This window comes from Onychostoma macrolepis, chromosome 03, assembly GCF_012432095.1.
Source record: "Onychostoma macrolepis isolate SWU-2019 chromosome 03, ASM1243209v1, whole genome shotgun sequence".
NCBI classification, from domain to species: domain Eukaryota; kingdom Metazoa; phylum Chordata; class Actinopteri; order Cypriniformes; family Cyprinidae; genus Onychostoma; species Onychostoma macrolepis.
In genome coordinates this window covers 55,529,447-55,555,624 of record NC_081157.1, presented here as the reverse complement: position 1 = coordinate 55,555,624, position 26,178 = coordinate 55,529,447, and the positions used below count along the sequence as shown (strand labels likewise).

Below are 26,178 nucleotides of genomic sequence, written 5' to 3'. Positions count from 1 at the left end.
TTTGGCAGTATATAGCCTAAATCTTCAGATCGGGTTTTTATTTTTATTTTTAACTTATTAGAGGTACAGAATGCCACACAGCAACTTCTCAGCATTGCACTAAGCAAAAATCAATCGAAATCATAACAAAAAGTAAAGATCAAGCGTCTAACAAGGCGTTCCCAGCAATGCCGACCAAGTCAGTACTGTACTGCCAAAGACGCGACGATACAACTTACAGCGTTCTTCTTCTCCGCGTCTCAAGATCGCTGCGCGAGGATCCCGGGTGAAGTACCACAGAAACTTATAACCGTTTGTAGTTTTGAAGTAAGAACCATAAAGCGTTACCTTAATGTAAAATACTGACAGTTTAAATGCCTGTCTCAGCTGTTACACAATAAATGTTTCCAAAATAAAACAGAATAACTTGGACTTACCATATTCTCCCAATGATGAGTCCTCTGTGTGTGTGTGTGTGTGTGTGCGCTTGTGTTTTATGACGTGTTTTAATGTAACACCTTTCCTCCTGTACTTCCTGCTCCAGGTAACTCGACCTGTTTCACTCCTGGAAGACTCTGCTGGCCTTAATACACTAGACAAACGACCACATTTACATGGAAATTATTTTTATATTCATATTTTCTAATCTTCATTCATGTTCTTTTAAATATTTTTTACACAGTATTTCATTTTCATATTTTCAGTTCCTTTATTTCTGTTTCCAGCACCTTATTCACTTCCTATCGCGTATTTTTACTGTATTGTTTTGTCCTTTAATACTTTAATATTGTATTTTTAGGCATGATTCGTTTTACATCATTTTTATTTTCTTGACAGAAACCACTTTCAAGGAACTGCTTGTAAAAAACACACAAACCCCCCACAAACTGTATATTTACATCAAAGACAAAAGGCAATATATATATATATAATGTGTGTGTGTGTATATATATATATATATATACAGTGGGTACGGAAAGTATTCAGACCCCCTTAAATGTTTCACTCTTTGTTATATTGCAGCCATTTGCTAAAATCATTTAAGTTCATTTTTTTCCTCATTAATGTACACACAGCACCCCATATTGACAGAAAAACACAGAATTGTTGACATTTTTGCAGATTTATTAAAAAAGAAAAACTGAAATATCACATGGTCCTAAATATTCAGACCCTTTGCTCAGTATTTAGTAGAAGCACCCTTTTGATCTAATACAGCCGTGAGTCTTTTTGGGAAAGATGCAACAAGTTTTTCACACCTGGATTTGCGGATCCTCTGCCATTCCTCCTTGCAGATCCTCTCCAGTTCTGTCAGGTTGGATGGTAAACGTTGGTGGACAGCCATTTTGGGTCACCAGACCCAGCATTGTTGGGTCTGGTGTCTCTCATCTTCCTCTTGACAATACCCCATAGATTCTCTATGGGGTTCAGGTCAGGCGAGTTTGCTGGCCAATCAAGCACAGTAACACTATGGTCATTGAACCAGCTTTTGGTACCTTTGGCAGTGTGGGCAGGTGCCAAGTCCTGCTGGAAAATGAAATCAGCATCTCCATAAAGCTTGTCAGCAGAAGGAAGCATGAAGTGCTCTAAAATTTCCTGGTAGATGGCTGCGTTGACTGTGGACTTCAGAAAACACAGTGGACCAACACCAGCAGATGACATGGCAGCCCAAATCATCACAGACTGTGGAAACTTCACACTGGACTTCAAGCAACATGGATTCTGTGCCTCTCCACTCTTCCTTCAGACTCTGGGACCTTGATTTCCAAATGAAATGTAAAATTTACTTTCATCTGAAAAGAGGACTTTGGACCACTGAGCAACAGTCCAGTTCTTTTTCTCCACAGCCCAGTTAAGACGCTTCTGACGTTGTCTCTGGTTCAGAAGTGGCTTGGTAGCCTTTTCCTGAAGACGTCTGAGCGTGGTGACTCTTGATGCACTGACTCCAGCTTCAGTCCACTCCTTGTGAAGCTCTCACAAGTGTTTGAATCAGCTTTGCTTGACTGTATTCTCAAGCTTGCGGTCATCCCTGTTGCTTGTGCACCTTTTCCTACCCAAATTCTTCCTTCCAGTCAACTTTGCATTTAATATGCTTTGATACAGCACTTTGTAAACAGCAACACCTTTCAGTAATGACCTTCTGTGACTTACCCTCTTTGTGGAGGGTGTCAATGTTCGTCTTCTGGACCATTGCCAAGTCAGCAGTCTTCTCCATTATTGTGGTTTCAAAGAACAAGAGATACCCAGAATGTATACTGTAGGGATGGTCATTTAATTGAAACTCAAATGATACTGATTTTTGACTTTCATGAGCTGTAAGCTCTAATCATCAAAATTAAAACAAAAAAACTTTTGAAATGTTTTATTTTACATGCAATGAATCTAAAATATATGAAAGTTTCACTTTTTGAAATAACTTACAAGAAAAAATGTATTACAAAAAACAAAAAAAAACTTTTTCACAGCATTCTAATTTATTGAGATGCACCTGTGTATATATATATATATATATATATATATATATATATATATTTAAAAAATTAAATTCCTCTTTTGTCTGTGAAAGCGTATTGTAATTGTATTTAGCGTACTGTGTTACTGACAGATCTGTTTATTAGGGTTGACCAAAAATGTTGTGTTTTACACATGCTTACATTGATTTTGGGTGTCAAGTTTTTTTTTTTTTTTTTTTAAACAAACTGTGCGTTTATTACTGCTTAATACTATTTTTTTTGTTACATAATCTGGTTTCAAAACTATAACTGACCAGGACATATCATCAAAGTAAGCAGTATTTATTGATAGCATGGTATTGTATATAATGTGCATACAATCTTTTTTATGTTTCGTTATTTATTGATAAATGCTGCTGTTTACATACACCCTTAAAAGAGAAAGTGTGTGTGTGAGAGCGTAACCTTGAAGTAAAATATCACAGCAATTAGCCACTGTTACACTCTGAATATCACTGCATTAGATGCAACATATCAAATCAAAATGATCCTAGAGTTTTCCCTAAGAATTAACTTTCTGAGCCATGCAGACTAGCTAAGACTAACAGACCAACTATTTTCTATGCTCTAATAATGTTTGGCAATCACAAAATCTTCACATTCAAATTTTCTTCACATCTAATATGATAACATTCTTCTTCTTTTTTTTAAACATGGCATTAAAAGTTGATATGACAAACTTCTGTAAAGAATTCTATTATAATGAACACAAGAAGGCAGTTAAAGTATATGATACAGAATTGGCTATGATCCATGAGTTAGGCTCTTAAATAGCTTGTGTTGCACTTTACACTTCGTTAGTGAACAGAGCTGTCCAGAATAACATAGCCTACTATTCTCATTTCTGCAGTGTGAAAACTGTGCAAAGTGCTCACGTTTTCTGTATGTAGCCTACACAATTCTCCATTTGATAAAATGCACGAGATTTATTTATTTATTTTATTTTATTTTTAAATATACCTTAGACTAGTATTTATTCAAACTAGGTCTACCAGAGGTTAGGATGTTTTTCTTTTTTTTTTTTTTTTAAACAATTACCTTACTGGCTATATGAGATTGTTAGTAATTTATCTTGACAAATATGTATTATCTTTATTCCATCTTATCCCAGGATAAATTGTAGTGTCGCCCACGTTCTTGCAGCCCTGAAAATAAAATCTGTAATGCAAAATAAAATTAATTTTTTTCTCGGTCTCAGTGGCAAAGCTTTGCTCTGACTATATATTCTCTCCTCATGTTGAGAACGACTAAAAGGACTAGTAAAACGGTTAATCTGGCATTTATAAACGTTAAACTATCACATAAATGGAGTGCAACAAGGATCCAGTTGAACTCAAGCTCCTGTTCTAACGTGCATTTCTAAGAGACAAAACTTGTAATATTATTATTACATGTTCAGTGCTACCAAATCAGGTGCTGGTGCCACTGCTCTCGAATGTTATTCTGGAGCCCTGATAATATAAATTGTACTGTAAAATGTTACTGTAATTTGAAATTTTGTCTGTTTAATTGTAAATAAAATATATAGCTTTAGTAAACCATTTTTTTCCTTTTAGTTTTAGTATAACATTATTACACCATGCATAATTTAACCTTTTTTTTTTTTAAAGAAGAAACCAAACCAATGTATAGTTGACATTTGAGGCTCAATGCGATATAAAAGCAATAAAAGTTCAGGAAGAGCTTCAAACAATAGCGTAAATCTGTTCAAAATAATCGTTATTAATAATCGCAATTACAATCTCAAGGGAATAATTGACAATTATGATTTTTGTCATTATCGTGCAGCCCTAGCCTAATTAAATACCTGTCTGTGTCATTAATGTTAATCAAACAACAAAAGATGTTTAATAAATGTATCTGTGTTAAATAAAACTACTGTAGGCTATTTGAAAAGCGAGTGTATTTAACCCATAAGAACCCCAGTTTCTCCTTATAGGAAAATTATGGGGCATAAAACAGACCAAACGGACCACTTACTGTCAGTCCTTTGTCGTGTGTGTCATGTGTTCCTGCCTCTTGTGTCCATATTTGGTCTTGTTCCTGTCCTTGTTAAGTGTGATTATTAGTTAAGTCTTGTCCAGCTCTGTTTTAGTAATTATCAGTAATTGTCATGTGTATTTAGTTCCTGTCTCTTTAGTTAGTTTTGGTCTGGTCTACTCGTTACATCCCGGTGTTCCTGTCTGTCTCAGCCTTGTCCTGTCCTGTCCTGATGTCCCCATTTCCCCATTAAAGACTATTATTTGGAAGTTTATCCTCGTTTGAGTGTTCGTCGTTCCTCCCTGCTGTGTGCACCGTGACGCTTATAACATGTTTCTGCAGTTGTTTTTGAAATACAACTCATCCTTGTGAAAGATCTGTTATGTTACATACATATGACACATTGGGCGTTTATGATACATTTTTCATGTTACATATATGTTACATTGGGTGTTTGTTTCTCAATTGAATTTTTTTTTTTTTTTTTTGCTAAATAAGATTTTTTTTTTTTCTTTTCTGTTTATTAGCTTTTCCACAACATATTTCAAAACCACATACTGTGACCATTACATTTTTGTAACATATCAACATTCTACCTTTTCAGGTATATGTTTTAACTAGAAATTAATTTTTAGATTTTTTTTTCAAACTCGAAAATGTGCAAACTGAATAAAAATAAATAAGTACCTCACACTGGAGGTCATCGTGTTAAACATGCACGTAGATTTGTTAAAATATGCTTTAAAATGAGCAGCAGAAAATATATAACACTAAAATAATTGAATCAGCTAAATTAATTGAGCAGCTCATTAGCATTTTTACCATTTTTCTTAATGTGACAAATTGTCACAACAAAAATTCCTCCTACTTTAATAAGGTTAAGAGCCCGATGTGACGTATATGTCACCTCGATATCTTTGTAACTTGTTTTATATCAGTTTGCTCAAGAAACGCATTAAAATCAGGTTAAGAGTAATCTAGGATATGTTATTAAAACATTATAATTGTTGCATGAGTTGAAACATACCTTTTGTAACAAAAACAAGTGTTTTTATAAATTGCTGACGCTGTAGCATGTGCTAACCAGACAGGACGCCATTTTAGAAATGTTGCCATGGCAACAAAAAGTGCACACATCGTCACATGACTGAACCTGGTGTTCATTATACGTCACTTAGAGACTTCCTGAGTTGAAAGTGAGGAATAATGCTTTAAAAAGACCTTTCCAGATAATCACCAGTGTTTGTGACACCGTGGGTTCTTATCTCATGTATATCTCTGTCGTATTTGTCTAATGGTTTGTAATATTGCCCCCCCGTGCTGTACTCCAGCGTGAGAGATCTGGTCAGCTGACCCCCGAGCAGCTGAGATGGATGTTTTCTGATAAAGAAGACGAGAGAGATCTGATTCTGTATATTAATATGTATTGTGTTGTTCATGCTGAGCGCATGAGTGCTGTCCTGTTCTGTTCACACACATCTGTCACAGTAACCTCCTGCATTAGCCTGCATTAATACATAATCACTCAGATTCAGATTGATTTCAATGTGTTGTGTTTCAGTAATTCAGGAAAAAACTGCTTTTCTGTTGAAGTGTTTCATGAAAATTTCTTCATGATTTAAATTAAGATATTTAACTTTAATTAGATATTTAACTTTGTAGATTTATTAACTACATTATCAATCAGTCTCTTATTATTGTGACTGTCATCTGTAATAAATGCACTGATATTTTCAGTCAGTTTCTCAGTTTCAGCTCTAGATGACAGTAAAGATGCACTGATTTCACATCAGCAGCTGAAGGATTTCTATTACAGTCATTTATTCATTTACTTTGACTTCATCTGGAACTGTTTAAATTCATCTGAATAATCACACGATATATTGTCTTCTGAAGATCTGCTTTATATCTGACATTAAAACTGAATTTATTTGTTCATAATTGAAGATATTTGCAACACTGATGCTGTTATTTTCCTGTTTATTAATATAAAGCTGCAGAATCAATCTGTATTATATAAAGCTCTATTCAAATAAATGTTTTATTTATTTATTTGTTCCTGCAATATTCAAATATTAAAGTCATTTAAAAATAAAAAATAAAAATCAGATTTTACCATTTTTACCACAATTTAAATTATCGTGACACTTTGTTTCAATCTGAAAATGACTGAAATCATGAAATCACACATTGTTAGTTTATTCAAGCGATTATTAATATTTGTTGTGAAACTGATTCAGACTTTGTCAGAGATTTCAGTCTCATTTGATCTGAGAATCAGATTCATAAACAGCAGAATCAAGTATTTCTGACTAAATATTAATATTTTATTCAACATTGTTGTGGATCAAGATCCTTTTACATTCATTTACTTCAATAAACAGACGATAATTTAATCTCTAGAACTGAAATAAACAATTATTCATTTAAACAAACACTGAAATGTGTTGAAGTGACTCTTTCAGTTCTGCAATACTACACACAATATGATATTATCATGCAGCTGAATCAAGTATTTCTAGATGGTTGCTAGGTAGTTGCTAGGGTGCTATGGACAGGGATTTGTGACATCACTGTTTCTCATTGGTCAGATCTGATTAAGATGATTTATTTGAACCCTTCATCACATGTTTTAATAATTTTTCATTGTTAAAGATGAATAAATGCACTTGTTTTCTGATCTGATGTTCAGATCAACAGTCTCTTACTCGTGTGATCTGGATTAAATATTGAAACATGATGAAAGATGAAAGCAGGAAGATCCAGATCTACAGATTACTGACTATTGATCGATAAGATCCTCAGAGAGGAATAACAACAGAAGAAAGGGAAGAGTGTGTGAGTGAAGGAGGTTGTGAATGTGTGTAGATGTGTGTTAGTTACAGGATCAGAGAATGACACCGTTCCTCCGTCATAGTCCAGATTCACTCTCACACGATCAAGCTTACGTTCAACATGAAAAGCAGAACCTGGAGACCCTCCGTACCACACACACCAGACACCAGTCTTATAGAAATCATCTCCCTTCCTCTGGTTTGATGCTGTAGTTACTCCAAGACTCCAGTATTCACTCTGTGTAACCTCCACATCCCAGCAGTGTGTTCCTGAGTTAAAACCCTCTGAACCCAGAACACAGGGATAACAGTCAAATCTCTCTGGATTATCAGGAACAGGTTGATATCCGCTGGTTCTCACACTGGTCAGATCATCAGACAGAAGGAGAGATCGATGAGCCGTGTTTGGATCCAGAATCACAGGAGCTGATGAGACACAATCAACAGATGCTGTTATTCTGATGTTCATATAATGATCAAGAGTGAACCCAACACAGATGATTATGAATTATGACACTCGTCCTGTTGATCAAACACATCAGACATGTTCCTCTCATCACTGTCAGTCATTCTCTGTGTGATTTATCAATACTGAAAGTTCAATCAGAAACAAACTCAAACATATTCATTTCATTCACGCTCTCATTTATATTCAATTATAGTGATTACACATGATTTCATATTCAGATGAGATAATAATACCAAAGAAATAATGTTTATATCTTTATCATTTTCCTCAATGTTTCTCTTGTATAAAACACCAATCTTTTTACTCAATGCTGCCTAATTATTAAAAATAATAAACAGTAGGTATTATTGAACAATAATGGAATGAAATAATAATAATAATAATAATAATAAGCTTGCTGGTATTAACAAAAACTACAACTAAAATTATTCCGTTATTTATTTAATTATTCAGTAATTAAAATAAAGCTAAAAATAAATGGTAAATATTAGATGATAATCTAAAAAAAATTAATTGAATGATTAGAAAAGTTGCTTTGGCAACAACTCAGAATAAAATAAATCAATGTGAAGTATTCAAATGACTAAAACTAAAAATTAAATATAATTAATTATAATTATGCATATTAAAAGGAAGCTAAGTATATTTTTATAGTAATAAAAAGGACAAAAACGCATACAAATTATTATATATATATGTATATAATATGATATAAAAGGTCCGCATGCTCGACCAAAATTAAAAATGTGTAAATAAGTTCTGATGGTTGTCAGCTGTTAATGAACAATTACCATTTTAGATCGACAAACTGTACTGTATAATATTTCTATTCAAACTGAAGCATAATCTAAACCCGCCGCCGTCTTCAAAGCTAAACTGTGACATTCATTCACTGACGCTCTTCATCAGCAGCTGAACCCGGAAGCGCTTAATACTTACTTACCGGAAACCCGCCAAAATAAAAGCTCGCTGGTTTTACGTTTCAAAATGATGAAAATTTAAATTAAAATAATGATAATAATAAAAATAGTGATAAAAATATTAGCATTTATTTTTTAGTTTACTATAAAATAATTTCATTTGTATGTAATACTCCCTTTAAAAAAATAAATAAAATAAAGTAGTATTATCAAACTTGATTATTTACTTTATTATTTTTAGTTAGTTATTTTATAAAAAATGAAATAAAGTGCAATAATATTATTATCACTATTATTAATACATAGAGAACCATTGATATATATATATATATATATATATATATATATATATATATATATCAACGAAATCAATCAAAATCAATGAAATAGCAATCATATGCATTAATTATATAATAAATAAAAAGAAAACAGATAGAATAGAAAAAGAATAGAGTGAGCTAGTGTTAGAGGCCTTTATTGTTTTTGTTAATTGAATAATAATTAAAAAGAAAACAAAAAGAATAAAAAGAACAGAAGATAGTGTTTTTTAAAGAATAGAATTAAGGCTCAAATAAAGATGGAAGAGATGTGTTTTTAGCCGATTCTTGAAGAATATTCTTTATATATATTCACTAGCTTTTCTAATCTTTTTGTATTCTATGTTTTCTTTTTATTTATTATTCAATTAACAAAATCAATAAAGGCCTCTAACACTAGCTCGCTCTATTCTATTTCTATTCTGTCTGTTTTCTTTTTATTTATTATATAATTAATACGTATCATTGATCTTTCATTGATTTTGATTGATTTCGTTGTACATATATAAATATATATATAATTCAAAATATTAATAAATAATTAAATATAAACAGCAGTAATCATATGGGAAATAAAATCTTTTTGTGTAGAAATGTTTCTGTCCGTCTGATCAAATAAAGTCTTAAAAACTGCTGAAATCACTTCTGTGTCTTTCGTGAGACTGAAAATGAAAGTCAAGCGCACTGAATTCTGGGATTGATTATTTCTAAAAGCAGGGGTGTAAAACACGAGTAATTTTACTTGATTACTGTACTTGAGTGTTATTTTGGGATATTTGTACTTTATTCAAGTACAGTTTAAAGTAACTACTTGTACTTTTACTTGATTACTTTTATGAAGGAAAAACAGTACTTTTTGCTCCTTACGCTTTTATTTCAACTTGAAAAGTACTGATTACATGTTTATGTGTTTATTTTAATCTCACACTCATTAAATATGTCACAGAAGCTCAAACCTGCCGCTAATGAGGTTTGTTTTCATGCATCGAGCTCATCCTTCGTTAAAACTTTCATCAGATCAATTCCTGGCTTCAGAATGTATTTGCCGTCAAATATGAAGAAGCATATGAAGATAAGCTCAGTTTATTCATTATTTATTCATTATTTGTGTCTGTTTTGATGAAGTCATTAGCTGTCACTATATTGACTGAATGCACAAATAAAATCAGTGATAAGAATTTAAACACAATTCATGTTTCATGATTACTTTTTAAATTAAATGTTGCAAAAATCTACAAAAAGTGTGTAAATGAAGTGTGAGTCATGTTTAGTGATGTTCTGGGAGTCCATGAGTTGTATTATAATGATATATTGAGTAACTCTTAGGACTGTCAATGAATTATTATTTAATCTAAATGATTATGAAAATATGATTGGCTCATTAATTCATCTAATTAGTCATAAACAATTATATATAAATATTTGCTAGGAAAAAAAACCCTCTAAATGCTCCAAATAAACAATTAAAAGATGAATTATTGTTACAGACAGCGGCGTTGAGTAGACAACACAAAAACGTGTCTTTTTCAAAAAAGTCAATATAATATTGTATGTTTTAATTCTATGTAACTCATCATTAATTCAACATGCCGTACACATGCATTATGTGCAGAAAGATTGATTAATTTTCTAAAACTCTTAGTTTGTGTTCTTCTGAAGAAAGAAGTCGTACACATATGGATGGCATTAAGGTGTAAAGCATGGATGTTTTGTGCTCCTCTGTGCTGCATTTTAATTTCCATTTACTTGCAGTTTTAATTAAGTAAAAGTTTCACAGAGTATCTGTACTTTAACTTGAGTTTAAGTTTTGAGTACTTTTTACCCCCCTTTCTAAAGCGAGCTGCTGATTTTGGTGCAGTAGATGATCTGGTTCTTCACACATAATGCTGAAATCTGTCAATATTGCATCATTTCCAGTGTGTGTGTATCTTCTGCAGTCAGACTCACTGTTCTGGACGATGTCCTGCATCTTCTTCCAGACTCTGAAGGGCAGGTTGCCCAAGTAACGTGGCACATGAATCAAAGCTCCAGAAGGCGTCTGTGGATCCGGCTGTGATGAGATCTGGACTCTGGAAGAACATTCAGGATCAGAACCGCAGTGGCTTTGGATCAGAAGCAGAGAGACCAGAGACACCAGCAGATCACTCACCTTTCCATTGAGACTGGAAACTCCTGCAGAACAAACACACCATTGATCATCAACACCTCAATCAATCAATCAATCAATCAATCATCAATCAATCAATCATCAATCAATCAATCATCTGAAATCAGACCTTCAGAAAGCAGACGTCACTGGCTTTCATCATCTCCTCCATGTCTTTGATTGTGTGTGAAAGAGCTGAGATGTGTCTGTTCATCTCCTCCAGCTTCTCCTTCATCATCTGCTTCTTCTGCTCCTCTTCCTCCCTCAGTGCAGTGATTGTAGCTTCTTCTTCATCTCTGAGAAACTGATGAAGCTTCTCAAACTGCTGTTTAATCTGACGCTCTGTGCGCTCAGCTTGAGACTGAAATCAAACCACATTCACTTCAATCGTCTCCATCAACACACATCAACACAATCACATCATTCAGATCTGAGAGAGACTCAGAGACCGACATATATAACGCATCCAGAAGCAGATTGATGATCGTCATTTACACAAATAATCAGCTGCAGTCCATTATATTAATATATCAGATCATAACTGTATATAGTGATCTACAGCTACAGAGTAGGAACCACACTGAAGTAACCCAAAGAAGTGTTGCACTTGTGTTGCAGTGTGTGTTTACAGGTGAAGTGTCTGTGTCTGTTGGTGTAATCTCCACTGCTACTATTACTGCTGGTTATTCTGTGTCTGATTGTACTTCATTCACTGTAAATCAGAGCTTGGAGTCTCCTGGTTCTATCAGTGAGGAGGTTAAAGAGGGTGTGAATGGTTCTTCTCAAGCAATTGTAGGTCTGCTGGTTAATAAGCCAGATGGGACAACTATAGAAAGCTTACTGCGGTTACAAAGCCTGACTGTTATCCTTTACCACGGTGTGATGATTGTGTCGATAGAGCTGGTTCTGCTCAGTTTGTGAGCTAATTTGTTCTCCTGAAAGGATTCTGGCAGGTGCCTTTAACCGATCGAGCAAAAGAGTTGTCTGCTTTTGTGACACCTGACAATTTCTACGGCCCAGGATGAAGGGAAGAAATGTAAACCTCTTTCTAAGGAGGGAGGTGTTACGACCCCCTGTACTCTTCTGAGGGCTTTCTTTGTCAGTGCACGGGCAGGGATTGGTCTGAGGGGACATTAGGTAACTGTGCACACCTTGGCGATTGTATACCAGCGGTCTTTTCTATATAAAGAACTGGGTTGTTGGTCTTAAAGGAAGGTCACATGCTTTGGTCTCTCACACACCTTGGGTTTTCTTTTTTCCTTTTAATATTGATCTTTCATTGCATTTAGACATATATTAACTTTTTTTATTATTATTTTAATATTGTTTATTTTCCCAATAAATTATAAATTATTTAAACCCTATTTTGTTGTCTGTCTCTCTCTTTATGTTGTGGTCTTGGAACGAGCTGGACATTAACACTCTGGACTCTGTTTCCTCACCTTGATGTGTTCAGCTGTTTTCTCAAACTCTCCTTTCATTTCTTCATTGTGTTTTAGTTTCTCCTGTAATGATTTCAGTGCTGTATTCAGCTCCTCCTAGAATTAAACAATTTAAAAATACATAAAACACCAGATTACAGTGAAAAAATATGATAAAACAATTATATAATGCAGTTATATTCATAGATTTCTTCTGTTTTTGTGAACATATACTAAATTACTTCAGCTCTGAACAATCAAATCAACACTTAAACAGAACTTTATAACAACATGCAGTTGGCTAAAAGTTGTTTCTCTCACCTTATATGATGAAACCACTTCATCGATGGGTCTGAATTTATGATTATCATGTTTCTGTGAATTCATACACACTACACACACCGGCTGTTTGTCCTCCAGACAGAAGAGTTTGAGTTTCTCTCTGTGTAAACTGCAGATCTCCTCAGATCCTGATGAACGCCTCTCATTTCTCTCCTTCAGGAACGACTCACACAAGTTTCTTAATGCGAGATTAAATGGAGGTTCAGGTTTTGAGGATCTTCTCCTGCAGACGGGACACTCCTGAGTTTTCTTGGTTCTCCAGGACTGTTGAAGACACTCTTTACAGAAACTGTGACTACATGATAAAACAACAGGATTATTGTATATTTCCTGACATACAGGGCAAGAAAAATCATCTTCAGATAGTGAAGCCATTTTCAGTCTTTGAGCTCCAGCGATCTAAACTTTACTTTCACTTTCTGAACAACAGTTTAAAGAATGAATCACCACCAGAATCACAAACATCTGCTGTCTATTCAGAAACAAACTTCACAAAGATCCTTCTGTAAAGTGTTTCTCTTGGTTCTTCACTGATGGCTGATTCTTTATTGCTTTTGTCAGTAGAGAAGAGAGTCAGTGTGACAGGAAGCAGAAATAACACGTCCGTCTCTTCCTGGTAAGAGCTGTAAGAGGGAGGAGTTTATGATCACGTGACTGTGTTTTATAAAAAATGAAAAATAAAGTGCAATAATATTATTATCACTATTATTAATAAAAATGTTTATAGTTATAGTCAGTGTTGGGCAGTAACTAGTTACTAGTAATTTAGTTACTGTAATAATATTACTTTTTTGGAGTAACTAGTAGTGTAACTAATTACTAATAAGATTTCAGTAATAATATTACAGTTACTTTCCATAAAACAGCTTAGTTACTTAGTTACTTTTGATGCCTCAACCCCGCTGATTTAAAATCTAACAATCAAATAATTTCTAGATTTATTTTCATAATTTTCACGACTCGCACATGCATGTGATGACCCCGGTGCAGCAGGCAAGCTCGGAATATGGAAAAGCTTACATTCAGCAGATAGAAATATTGCATTATATTGATTTTGTCAGGAAAAAAGATCTGTTGTGTAAGTTGTGGCTTTACTTTACTCTGGCATTACATCTCTCTGATCAGCATGTGGTACATTATATTATATTAACATAATTCAAAATATTTTTGGAAAATTAAACAGTTTCTTACAAACTCATGTGATTTGATAAAATACATAATGAAATTTAATCGCATATGGGTAACGGAAATATTACTTCAAGCTACACATGACAATTAATGAGATGAATACAACACGTTTACTTGAATGTCACCATCAATCAATATTGAGTGTTTGTAATAACTTCTGACTGCGAAAATGTGGATTTTGGTCAAATGATGAGGCAGAAATATGTTGTTAGTAACATAGTAAGTAGATAGAATTTTATCTGGAAGATACACAGTTACAACTAGTGTGAAGTGTGACATAATATACCTCTGTAAATAAATACAATTTAAATTCAGGTCTGGCGCACTTTAATGTCCTTTGTATGGAACATAAACGCCGCTTTATATATCTGGTGATGTCCACTTGCAGGGCACTTATGACTGAACAGAACAACCGCCGGACGTGATGAAATATACATATGAAATGTGCAGAACGGAGAGGAAACATGGCAACTCTGAGAATATTAAGATGCTTTGGTGGTGGTGAAATTATTATCAACTTTAAAACACGTTATTAACCTCAACACCCAAAAACGTTTCACAGGATTATGAATGTAGTCTACCTGATGTTGAAGTTTCACGTGGTTTTTTATTGTCACAACTGAAAAAAGGAAGAAGGAAGAAACAGAACTGCAGCGACACCCAATGACGTCAGTACAACAGTGACACCTATTGGCAAATTACTATATTACAACACTCCCACTTCATTTTCCAATAGCATTAAGCAACTTTTAACAGACAAAAAAAAAAAAATTTACTTTGTCTTTTTACCATGTTAACAGATTTTGTATCGTAACACATTTAACACAGCCTAGTCTATTTACTGTTACGCTAAACTGAATTAAATGAAACAAAGTCCAATCTTACTCCTAAGATACTCAAACTTCTGTCTCACTAATGGCTTGGTCAGATATCTGCCTTCATGTCATCTGTAGGGCAGCACTGCAGTTGGATTTGTCCATTCTGCACACACTCACGAATGTAATGATAGCGAATGTCTATGTGCTTTGTCCGTGAATGATCAACTGGATTCTTTGCGATTGCAATAGCTGCTTGGTTGTCCTCCAGAATCACCGCAGGTGAAACATCCATTCCAAGATCACTCAGTAGTCTTCTAAGCCAGGCACATTCCTGAGCTGCTTGACTAAGTGCAACGTGCTCAGCCTCCGCTGTTGAAAGAGCAACAGTTGACTGTTTCTTGCTGAGCCAGCTCACTGCTCCTCCACCCATAAGAACACATTGCCAGTTGCCGAGCGACGATCGTCCTGGTCACCAGCCCAGTCAGCATCTGAGGATCCGATCAAACATCTGATGCACATGTAGATTATTCTGGACAGCGAAGGACAGCAACGTACGTATTGAGCTAAATCTTACCACAGGTGAAAAAGTTTCATCGTATCCCTTAGCGACGAGTCTGCACTTGTATCTCTCCACCCGTCCGTCACTCTGATGCTTAACTTTGAACACCCATCTTGATCCTATGGCCTTCCGATCCTTTGGTAGTTCCACTAAATCCCGCGTCTCATCTTCCAGGAGTGACTCATATTCCTGCCATTCCTTTGCGTTGTGACTCATCATCGCCTCCTTCAGTGTGCCTGGTTCTGCAACACGACAAACACTAGCATAATGATCAACAGTCACTATGTCAGCAAGCTCATCATACCCATACCTCTTGGGTGGTTTTCTGATTCTGCCAACGTCTTCAGCAGTTTCATCGACAGTAACATCAACTGATCTATTTTCATGATAACTTCGTTCTCCGAGCAAGAAATGTCCACTTCTTGTTTCAAGTCAAAGTCTGACTCATTGAAGATCACATCTCGACGAATTACAATCCTTCTTTTTTCTTCATCAAACAAGCGGTAGCCCTTTGCATTATTGGCATATCCCACGAAACGGAGCTTCACAGCTTTCTTGTCCAGTTTTCTTCTTTCTGCATCTGGAACGTGTGCATAAGCAACGCAACCAAACACTTTCATGTGACTCACATTTGGCTGTTTGTCACACCATTTCTGCGTCTCTTGTTTCAGAACAGACGTGGGCAGCCTGTTCTGTATGTAAACTGCTGTCGCTACAGCCTCCGCCCAGTACATCTTTGGCAATTTGCTGCTTCAATTAATGTCCTATTCTTTCTTTCTGCAGCACCAGTTTGCTGAGGTGTGTGAGGTACAGTTGTCTCATGATGGCTACCTTGAGCCTTCAAGTATTCTTGAAATTCTTTGGAAGTGTATTCCCCAGCATTGTCCGTTCTTAGTCTTGTCACTTTCTGTCCACATTCATTGGAGAATGTTTTCTCAAACTCCTTGAATTTGCAAAGGACTTCACTCTTCTGCTTCATAAAGTATACTTTGCAACATCTAGAATAGTCATCGATAAACGTCACAAAATATTTGGGCCGACCTATAGATTCAGTCTGCATGGGACCACAGACGTCACTATGGACCAGCTGCAGTTTGCGTTTGGAACGGATTTCTCCCACTGGCTTATGATGCTTCCTAGACAACTTCCCTTCCACGCAAGCTTCACAGAAGGGAACTTCTTTCTCTGCAGGAAGGTCCACTCCATTCACCAGATTTTTAAGTTCCTTCAATTTGGTGGTGCGTCCCAGTCGCTGGTGCCACAAGCTTGCTGTTACTGAAGCACTTGATGCACAGTGACAGTCAGGCGAACTTCCTCGACATCCAGCTGAAACAACCCATCAGATCTTTGTGTTCTGCTCCTTGAGATCTCCATCTTTACTACGGATGTAACAGCGAGACTTCTTGAACTGCACCGTATTTCCTCTTCTGACAGCAGCTCCCACTGAGAAGAGATTCCCGGATAACTTGGGAACACACAGAACATCAAACATTGTAACATTTTTTACATCACTGACCTTGAATGTCATTCTCAGTTTAACGTTACCAAATCCTAGAGCATCAAGCACTCTGCCATCACCGAGCTTCACAGACTGTGGTCTTGGAAATTGCTGGTAGTTTTGGAGGATTTCTTCATGACATGGCATGTGCTTTGAGGCTCCAGAGTCGATCAACCACTCGTTTTGTTGCAGCATTTTATCCTGGTTCGCCTCTTTAGCGATAAAAGCACTCTCAGACGAGTCTTCTGCTCCTTCACATGTTACGCTTTTTGGCCTTGTGGGTTTTATTCCTTTTTTATTTGGACAGTCACGCTTGATATGTCCCTCTTTCCCACACTTGTATCATCTCCATGAGCTGGATCTGTCAGCTTTCACTGCCTTAGAGTTGGACTGCATATCACCGCGAACTTGCGTTGACATCGCTGATGCGCCACCGGACATACCACTGCCATAGTGACCATCAGCAGACACTCGCTTTTGTTCTTCATTTATTAATGCTTGCTGAACAAATTGCAGTGTTAAATTGTCCAACTTAGTTTCCAGTGCAGTGACAATTGTAGCATAGCTTGATGGCAAACTACCCAGCAGTGTTACAGTTTGATCCTCCTCTTCGATTACAGCACCTGTTGCTCCAAGCTGGTCAGTTAGTTCTTTCATTCATTTCAAATGCTCAGTTATGCTTTCTCCTTCCTTCATTTCACATCTGAAGTATTTTTTCTTCAGAAACAACTTGTTTGCAAGAGTGTCTCTCTCAAAATGTCAACTATATTACAACACCTGAAAGTGACAGAGAGCGGAGAAAAAACCTGTGGCCTGCAGTTAAAAGTGCAAGAGATGCTGGAAAGAAGGCTTACTATGTCAGAGCTCGAGCTTTTGTTGAAGGCAAAGCAATTGTTCTTCCACCTTAATGGCTGTCTTTGAAGCTTGTCGACTTATATTCAGCTGATCAAGGATGTCTTGTTGCTGATCTATCAATGTACTTTGGGTCTTGTGCCTTAATATCCTTTTGAATATAGTTCAGTTCCTTTTGCCTGGAGCTTAAGATGTTTTTTTGACAAGTTGGTTCACTTAATATTGACTTATGTTTTAAGTGCAGAGTTTGGGATTTCTCTTTTCTGCCGTAAGCTTTGTCTTCAGGTATTTGTTTCAAGTTTTTGACATTGTTGTCTGTGTTTTCTCTAAATGTCAGGGGTATACGACTTAATGTAAAAAGGAAAGCTTTATTCTTATTTGCGAAACAGCTGAAGCCTGATTTTTGTTTTTTCCAAGAATCCCATTCTTCTGTTAGTGATGTGAAATGCTGGAGATCACGATGAGGTAACGACCTTTGGTTTTCCCGCGGAACTGAACGCTCTGCAGGAGTTACTACTCAAGCAATGCATTTAAAGGGAATATTTTACATTCGGACTGTGATTCATATGGGCTTTTTCTGTGTAATGTCATTGATGTGAACTCAACTCATATCATTATAGCCAATATTTATGGTTTTAACTCAAAGTCTGAGAATACAACTTTTTTTTTTTTTTTTTACAGTGCAGATGACCCCAAGACAATCTCAAATTATTGTTATAATTTTTATAAACCGCTATATACCTCTAGGGTTGATGAAGATGACACATTCTCTTTCTTAGACTCGATTGTTGATGTGATTTCTGTAGAGGCAGATGTGATGAACCTCTCTCTCTCTCTCTCGAGGAAGTCGTTGATTGCATTAATCATCTTAAAATGAACACGTCTCCGGGGAATGATGGCATTACAACAGAACTGTGTAAGACATCCTCTGAACCCTGAGCTCCTTTCCTTACAGAAGTCTATGCAGAGAGTTTTCTGAAATCATCTCTTCCTCCGAGCTTGACACAAGGTGTAATCACTCCGATCCCAAAAGATAAAAAGGATCCACTCTTTATTGAAAATTGGCATCCAATCTGTTCACTTAACACTGATTACAAAATTCTTGCCCAGAGATTACAGAAAATAATGGGCTATTTAATCAATGAACCGCAGTCTGGCTATAATATAATAATATCAGATTAATTTGAGATATTCTTGACTGTTCAGATCTGATTTCTGAAGACAGTTTCATCTTTGTTTTAGGTTTCTTCAAGGTATTTGACTCAGTGGAACATACTTTTACTTTTCGATGTCTTCAAAAATGTGATTTTGGTGATTCTTTTATAATGCCATCAGGACACTTTATGCTAACAGTAACTCAGTAAAATGTAGTTTTGGTACGTCATCCAGATTCAATCTTCTGAGGGGTCCGATCTCACCCGATCTCTTCCTTCTTGTTGCCCAGATTTTCTCATGTTTTATTAATAAAAGTATCTTGAAAGGCATTCTCGTTGCAGAAAGGGAAATAAAGATCAGCCAATTAGCAGATGATACTGCTCTTTTATTAAGAGATGTCTCTTGGGTCTCTATTGCAATCAGCATCGATGATCAATTTTCTGAAGCTTCTGGTCTTTTTTTAAAATTTGTCTAAATGTGAGCTACTTTCAATTAAAGAATGCCACCAATCCACAATTAATAATATTCCAATTAAAGAGAAGATATCTTATGTAGGAATCTCTTTAAGTAACAATCAAAATGACAGATGTGTATTTAAATTGAGAAAACACAGAACAAATGTGATCTATGTCTGCAGAGAGACTGATCTCTGAGGGGAAGAGTATTACTTGCAGAAGAGGAGTATTTCCAGACTATCGTACGCTGCTCAGTCTCTCCGTGTTGATAAGACCTCTCTCAAGAATACTGACAAAATGTTATTTCATTTCATATGGAAAAATGGCATACGTTATATTAAAAAATCTGTGGTTTGAAATACATATGAAAATGGTGGTTTTAATATTTTTGTACGTTTAATAATATGCTTAAAATCAATTTATTAAAAATCCAACCTCTATCTGGAGCTTTATTCCACATTACATTTTCTCCAAATTTGGTGGATTTAATTTTTTATTACTTTGTAATTATATTGTAGAAAAATGAGCAGCTAAGTTATGTAATTTCCATAAGCAGGTCCTCCTCGCCTGGGCTCTATTATACAAGCACAGCTTTTCTCCTCATGAATATTTTATCTGGAATAACCGTGATATTCTGTATAAAAACAGATCTCTTTTTTACCAGCGTTGGTATGAGGCAGATATCTTACTCGTAGATCAGTTGTTTAATGAATATGGCCACTTATTAAATTATGAAGAATTTCTTTATGAAGAATCTGTCATTGTAAATTTGTTTCGGGACTGGTAAAAGTGTTTTGCGTCTTGTTAATTTGTTTTCTAAAATGTAAATTAGTTTCGTCCTTGGTAAAAGTGTTTCCCATGTAATTGTGTTTTATGATATGTGTAACCCTTTTCTTAACCCTAGGGGTTAATTTAATTATTTCTCTAACACAAGTCCTGGATCCCCGGCAGTTAGATGGTGAATTAGGCCGGTATTTTTCTTTTAGGGTTTACAAAAAGTTAAATATTTTCTCCTGTACCAATTTTACCCAATCCTTTACTAAAGATCAATTAAACAATTCCTATTTACAATTCTCAGGAATTTAGTAACTTTGTAAATGAATTAACTTGCCAGACTCAATGAAATAATCAAAATACAAATGTTAAAGAGAAAAAGAATAACAAAGATTTATTTGTTTTACATTAATGTAATAACTCCCTTTTTCTTAAAGACAGTAAATGAAGAAATCAACCTTTTTTTCCCTCAGAACGGTTCTTGTTCTTTCACACTTATTACACTCTCTTAACCTTAGCTTTGTTCCTATTTTAGAATACGATAACTCAACTGAGATATATAATGTCAATTCAGAACCCTATTCTGGCAAAACACTCAGTTGCCTCCAGAACCACGTAATACAATAATGAAAAAAACTCTTTCAAGATCAGTTATACACTTGAGAAAACTTGCAATTCACACCATCTTTCAGTACCTTATGCACATTAATTACATCTCTTACGATCAGTTCAAATATATGCAAGTCAGTCAAACAGTTCAAATGTACGATCGATCGTTATCGTTGGTGCACATTAATCAGATGATGATGAATTCAGAGTACTCGCTCACAGTCAAGGAGTCACGAAAATGAATCAACTTACGTCCTTCCGACGATAATGAGGCAATATTGAAATCACTCACGGCACAACCTCACTAGTCTCAAACAGTCTCTGGCACACGATGAGTCCAGTCCAGCGAAGTCTCTTGAAGAAACAGGATGCGTCCAGTCCCGAACGAATTCAGCACTCGTAACACGAACTTCTTTGATGCAATCACTTCTCACGAAGGCAAATGTCTATGGCTGCTAGGCCGAATGTCTCTAGCTATCAGCACACACAGGGTGACTCAGATGATCGCGAATAAACAACAAGGAAAAGAAAAATACTTTAAGCAAACAAACCGAAAATAAACAAGGGTTGTTCCCTTTCACTTTGGGCCTTATATTACTAAGAATATACACGGTCTCCAAACTGACAACGTTTCAGATTTTGCTCGCACCCCGAATACACATGCAGCCTCTGCTCGCCACGTGCGATGCTCCTCCTCCCTTCTTCCTCATTATGTGATTCACGTTATGATGCAACCTCAAGCTCAACAGTCATTGGCTTGCAATAGTACACCTGTATTGAACACTTTCTCATTGGACATAAGCAAGCATATAGTTGTTGCATCATATTTCAAAATAAAATAAAAATAAAATACATTATAATACTTTGTATTATTTCTGACACAAAGCATGTTAAACAAGGTATATTTTTAGGAGTCCCTACATATGTAAAAATGTTTTCCAAAATGTAAACTTGTCTCGAGCTTCGTAAAAGTGTTTCACACTTTGTAATGTTGTTTTGCACTTCCCGGCCACCGTATGTCACTGATATTGCCGGGAGGAAAGTTTGGTTGATTTTGAAGTTTGGTTGAAAGTTTGACCAGAAGACATTGCGATTACTATGATATTTAGACAGACTTAAAGAAGTTCAGATCTACACTTGTGCTCTTATTATTTCAGTTATTTTGCCTTTAATATAAATAAACATGTGCAAACAATATACTTGCTCTTGTGAATTTATTTTGATGTTAATTACATTTACTTACAAATTCATCATCATCATGTTGATATGTTACTATAAAACTCTTGTGACAAACATGTCTTGTAATATACAGTATTGTTCAAAATAATAGCAGTACAATGTGACTAACCAGAATAATCAAGGTTTTTAGTATATTTTTTATTGCTACGTGGCAAACAAGTTACCAGCAGGTGCAGTAGATTCTCAGAAAACAAACAAGACCCAGCATTCATGATATGGACCCTCTTAAGGCTGTGCAATTGGGCAATTAGTTGAATTAGTTGAAAGGGGTGTGTTCAAAAAAATAGCAGTGTGGCATTCAATCACTGAGGTCATCAATTTTCTTCAGAAACAGCATTTTTGATATCACCCCACAAGTTCTCGATTGGATTAAGGTCCGGAGATTGGGCTGGCCACTCCATAACATTAATTTTGTTGGTTTGGAACCAAGACTTTGCTCGTTTACTAGTGTTTGGGGTCATTGTCTTGTTGAAACAACCATTTCAAGGGCATGTCCTCTTCAGCATAGGGCAACATGACCTCTTCAAGTACTTTAACATATGCAAACTGATCCATGATCCCTGGTATGTGATAAATAGGCCCAACACCATAGTAGGAGAAACATGCCCGTATCATGATGCTTGCACCACCATGCTTCACTGTCTTCACTGTGTATTGTGGCTTGAATTCAGAGTTTGGGGGTCGTCTCACAAACTGCCTGTGGCCCTTGGACCCAAAAAGAACAATTTTACTCTCATCAGTCCACAAAATGTTCCTCCATTTCTCTTTAGGCCAGTTGATGTGTTCTTTGGCAAATTGTAACCTCTTCTGCACATGCCTTTTTTAACAGAGGGACTTTATGGGGATTCTTGAAAATAGATTAGCTTCACACAGACGTCTTCTAACTGTCACAGTACTTACAGGTAACTCCAGACTGTCTTTGATCATCCTGAGGTGATCATTGGCTGAGCCTTTGCCATTCTGGTTATTCTTCGATCCATTTTGATGGTTGTCTTCCGTTTTCTTCCACGTTTCTCTGGTTTTGCTCTCCATTTTAAGGCATTGGAGATCATTTTAGCTAAACAGCCTATAAGTTTTTGCACCTCTTTATAGGTTTTCCCCTCTCCAATCAACTTTTTAATCAAAGTACGCTGTTCTTCTGAACAATGTCTTGAACGACCCATTTTCCTCAGGCTTTCAAATGCATGTTTAGCAAGTGCTGGCTTCATCCTTAAATAGGGGCCACCTGATTCACACCTGTTTCTTCACAAAATTGATGACCTCAGTGATTGAATGCCACACTGCTATTTTTTTGAACACACCCCTTTCAACTAATTCAACTAATTGCCCAATTGCACAGCCTTAAGAGGGTCCATATCACGAATGCTGGGTCTTGTTTGTTTTCTGAGAATCTACTGCACCTGCTGGTAACTTGTTTGCCACGTAGCAATAAAAAATATACTAAAAACCTTGATTATTCTGGTTAGTCACATTGTACTGCTATTATTTTGAACAATACTGTATATTTAATTGTAGCGTATACCGAGCTGCAGCGGACACATTTGTGGCAGATCTAGTCCACTAGATTCTAGCTGTCGCTGTGGCAAATATCAGCTGATTTGTTAATAAACCGTGCATTAAAGCTGAAATACAGCCTGAACGATGACAACAATAACCTACAATCACTAGACTAGTGATCATCAAACCCTTTTAACAGTTTATTTACAGACTTTATTTTAAAGTCTTCCCTTTTCTCACAAATCCTTTTGTTCTCTAAAAACATGTCAGTTTCAGCTGAAAATATTTCAAGTTCAAGTGTTAGTGTTATAAACACCGAATTAATACCAACATATGAAATTAATTAAATTAATGACAGAAAAATTAGGAATGTTGGGCAATAAATATATAACAGGAATATACCAGCTTGACACTAAACTGTTTTTGCAGTATTGTCTTATATTAATGTATGTTAAAGGAAGACTGTATGTCATATTCTGGTCTGTGTTAAACATAACTGCTTTGACATTTTGTTGTACAACGTAAACTGCACACACTCACACCCCAAACATTCCTATGTAGTAACATATATTAAAAAATAAACGAATAAATTATGTGTGTAATTTGCATTGTAGAGCTAAATGTCAAGCACGGTCAAGTTGTTTACATTATTTTACTTATTCATTGAAAAACCTCTTTAGAAAATATAGGAAAATCTTGAGGGAAGCAGTGGAGAATTAGTCTTTATTAGTCAGGTTTTGTTGTCACAACTAATATATATATATAAAATACACAAGGAGCTCATTAATTAAACAATTTGGAATTCATGACCACAATTTTTTGCTTGTCATTAGTTGTGTCTTACTTTGTTTAATAATTATTACACAAATATCATTATAAAACTGTACTTTTCACGACTATTTAATTTACTTTATAATTTACTATTAATTTATTCTTCATTATTGTCTATTCTGTATTATTCCACCCTTGATATTACATATTCTACTTGCTATTATTCATATATTGTTATTCATTTATTTATTATTGTATTACACATATAATTTGTGCTATTATAAATCTATTATATCAGTTATGTTATTGTGCTGTTGTACTCGCTTTTAATATTATTCGCTTTACTACAACTTGTAGTACATACTGTATTAATATTACATATCACTTTTACTATATTTTTACTGTGCACCAGTGCATATTAGTTCACCACTGTAACTGTAAGTTTTACTGTATCCATGAAGGATTATCAGTTACATTTGTTATTGCTTGTTGTGAAGTTTATATCTGTATAGAGTGCTATGAAAATAAAAAGCAGACTACCAGTGTGTCCCTTTTTGATTTGTATTCGCTGGTTTTATTCAATTTTCTCAATGATGGTAATTATTGTCACGCTCTTCTCGAGCCAGGGAATCGCGGAGACGAGGAAACTTCAAACCAAGGACTTTATTAAAGGTAAACATAAACGAAGCGATCACAGGAACCAGAATAGACGTATACTGACAATTAACGACAAATAACAGCTGACATGGAGACAGGGAAACACAGGGCTTATAAATGGCAGGAAACGAGATAATTAATCATACAGGGCTGGGGACAGATAAACTGATGACAAAAAACTAGGACAGGAACTTCCAAATATGGACACGAGAGGAGGGGAAAACACAGGACGCGGAGACACAGTCTGACAATTATTAGTGCTTAAAGATGTATTATTTCGATTTGTTTCCCCTCAGTATTTCAAAGGGAACGAGCTGTGTTCTGACCTGAAGCATGAGAAAAGCTAAAATGTTGGGGTTGAAGACAGAGAAAGCAATGAAATGTCACAGTTATACTACAGCAATATTAGAATTGTTAACCAAAAAAATCAACACGAGTGTGAGCTTTTACAATTTCTTGAGAAAATGATTAATTTTCCAAGCCTAAATAACTGGAGGCAGAGTTATTTTTAACTCCATGTAAATCACAAACCACTGAAATCGGTTGATAAATGTAAACGTTATCATGTTTTTATCCCGAAAAAACCGCAGCTCCCCCGTTTACCTGCATTTGTTTTTAAGGCAGTCTTGCCCTCACAAACATGGCAGACGTGTTGACGAATCACAGCGACGGACCGAAGCGGCCAATGAGGCGTCTAGGTGTTTTATATGTCTAAGAAGACAGCGCTGCGTCCCGCTTCAAAACATACAATATTTTTACACTTTTGTGAATATTCACCGGTCAGGGTCTTTGGGAAAATGATGAAAGGCAAGATTTTTACTGTCACACTGATAGTTTTTGCAGTGGATCGCCCAACATTGCGTTCTTTTATTCCACTTTGACTTCTCTTTCGTTGTTATTTGGTCTGTTTCTGTATCTGTGTGTTATTCAGTTGGAATTTTCACCCAAAATGGCGGCCGTGCGCCAGAAGTGCCACCTACTCGCTGTTACCCGAAACACAGCAGAGCTTCACCTCTTGGTCTTCTACTCTTTGCAGTAAGTGAAGTGATAGACGCTGAATTTCTCCTCGTGTCTGAATTGTCAAATACACACACAGCTGTCACAATGTCCACCGTGTGGAGTATTTAACGTTAATGCAGTCGGTTATGGCTGAAGTGAATGTAAACAGGAGGCTGAAACCGGATG

General features: G+C 35.7%; 2 protein-coding genes across 4 annotated transcripts; both read right to left on the bottom strand.

The window, feature by feature from the left end:
• Positions 1–6,655: 6,655 nt before the first annotated feature.
• LOC131535965 (E3 ubiquitin-protein ligase TRIM35-like) lies at positions 6,656–21,539 on the bottom strand. 3 transcript variants are annotated; one of them, XM_058768528.1, is made up of 7 exons: positions 21,082–21,539; positions 12,901–13,544; positions 12,601–12,696; positions 11,289–11,519; positions 11,162–11,184; positions 10,960–11,081; positions 6,656–7,732 (listed from the first exon to the last, which is right to left on the bottom strand). In XM_058768528.1, exons 2-7 carry the CDS (start codon positions 13,294–13,296, stop codon positions 7,248–7,250), a joined length of 1,353 nt encoding a protein of 450 aa, XP_058624511.1. In that variant the 5' UTR covers positions 13,297–13,544; positions 21,082–21,539; the 3' UTR covers positions 6,656–7,247. The 3 variants fall into 3 exon arrangements, with proteins under 3 accessions (XP_058624511.1, XP_058624512.1, XP_058624513.1); XM_058768529.1 differs by lacking the exon at positions 21,082–21,539 and having other exon boundaries at positions 12,901–14,447; XM_058768530.1 differs by lacking the exons at positions 11,162–11,184; positions 21,082–21,539 and having other exon boundaries at positions 10,960–11,104.
• Positions 15,287–15,705, bottom strand: LOC131535967 (uncharacterized). Its single transcript, XM_058768531.1, has 2 exons — positions 15,502–15,705; positions 15,287–15,415 (listed from the first exon to the last, which is right to left on the bottom strand). Exons 1-2 carry the CDS (start codon positions 15,703–15,705, stop codon positions 15,287–15,289), a joined length of 333 nt encoding a protein of 110 aa, XP_058624514.1.
• Positions 21,540–26,178: the final 4,639 nt, after the last annotated feature.

Bases quoted from the DNA above. Each gene is read 5' to 3' on its own strand.
- LOC131535965 (XM_058768528.1), bottom strand. From the start codon at position 13,296: ATGGCTTCACTATCTGAAGATGATTTTTCTTGCCCTGTATGTCAGGAA. The intron at 12,697-12,900 runs GTGAGAGAAACA...GTTTAATTCTAG, and splicing joins AAGTGGTTTCATCATATAAG to GAGGAGCTGAATACAGCACT. The intron at 7,733-10,959 runs GTGAGTCTGACT...GTGTCTCATCAG, and splicing joins GCAGGACATCGTCCAGAACA to CTCCTGTGATTCTGGATCCA.
- LOC131535967 (XM_058768531.1), bottom strand. From the start codon at position 15,705: ATGATGAGTCACAACGCAAAGGAATGGCAGGAATATGAGTCACTCCTG. The intron at 15,416-15,501 runs GTAAGATTTAGC...TCGGATCCTCAG, and splicing joins ATGAAACTTTTTCACCTGTG to ATGCTGACTGGGCTGGTGAC.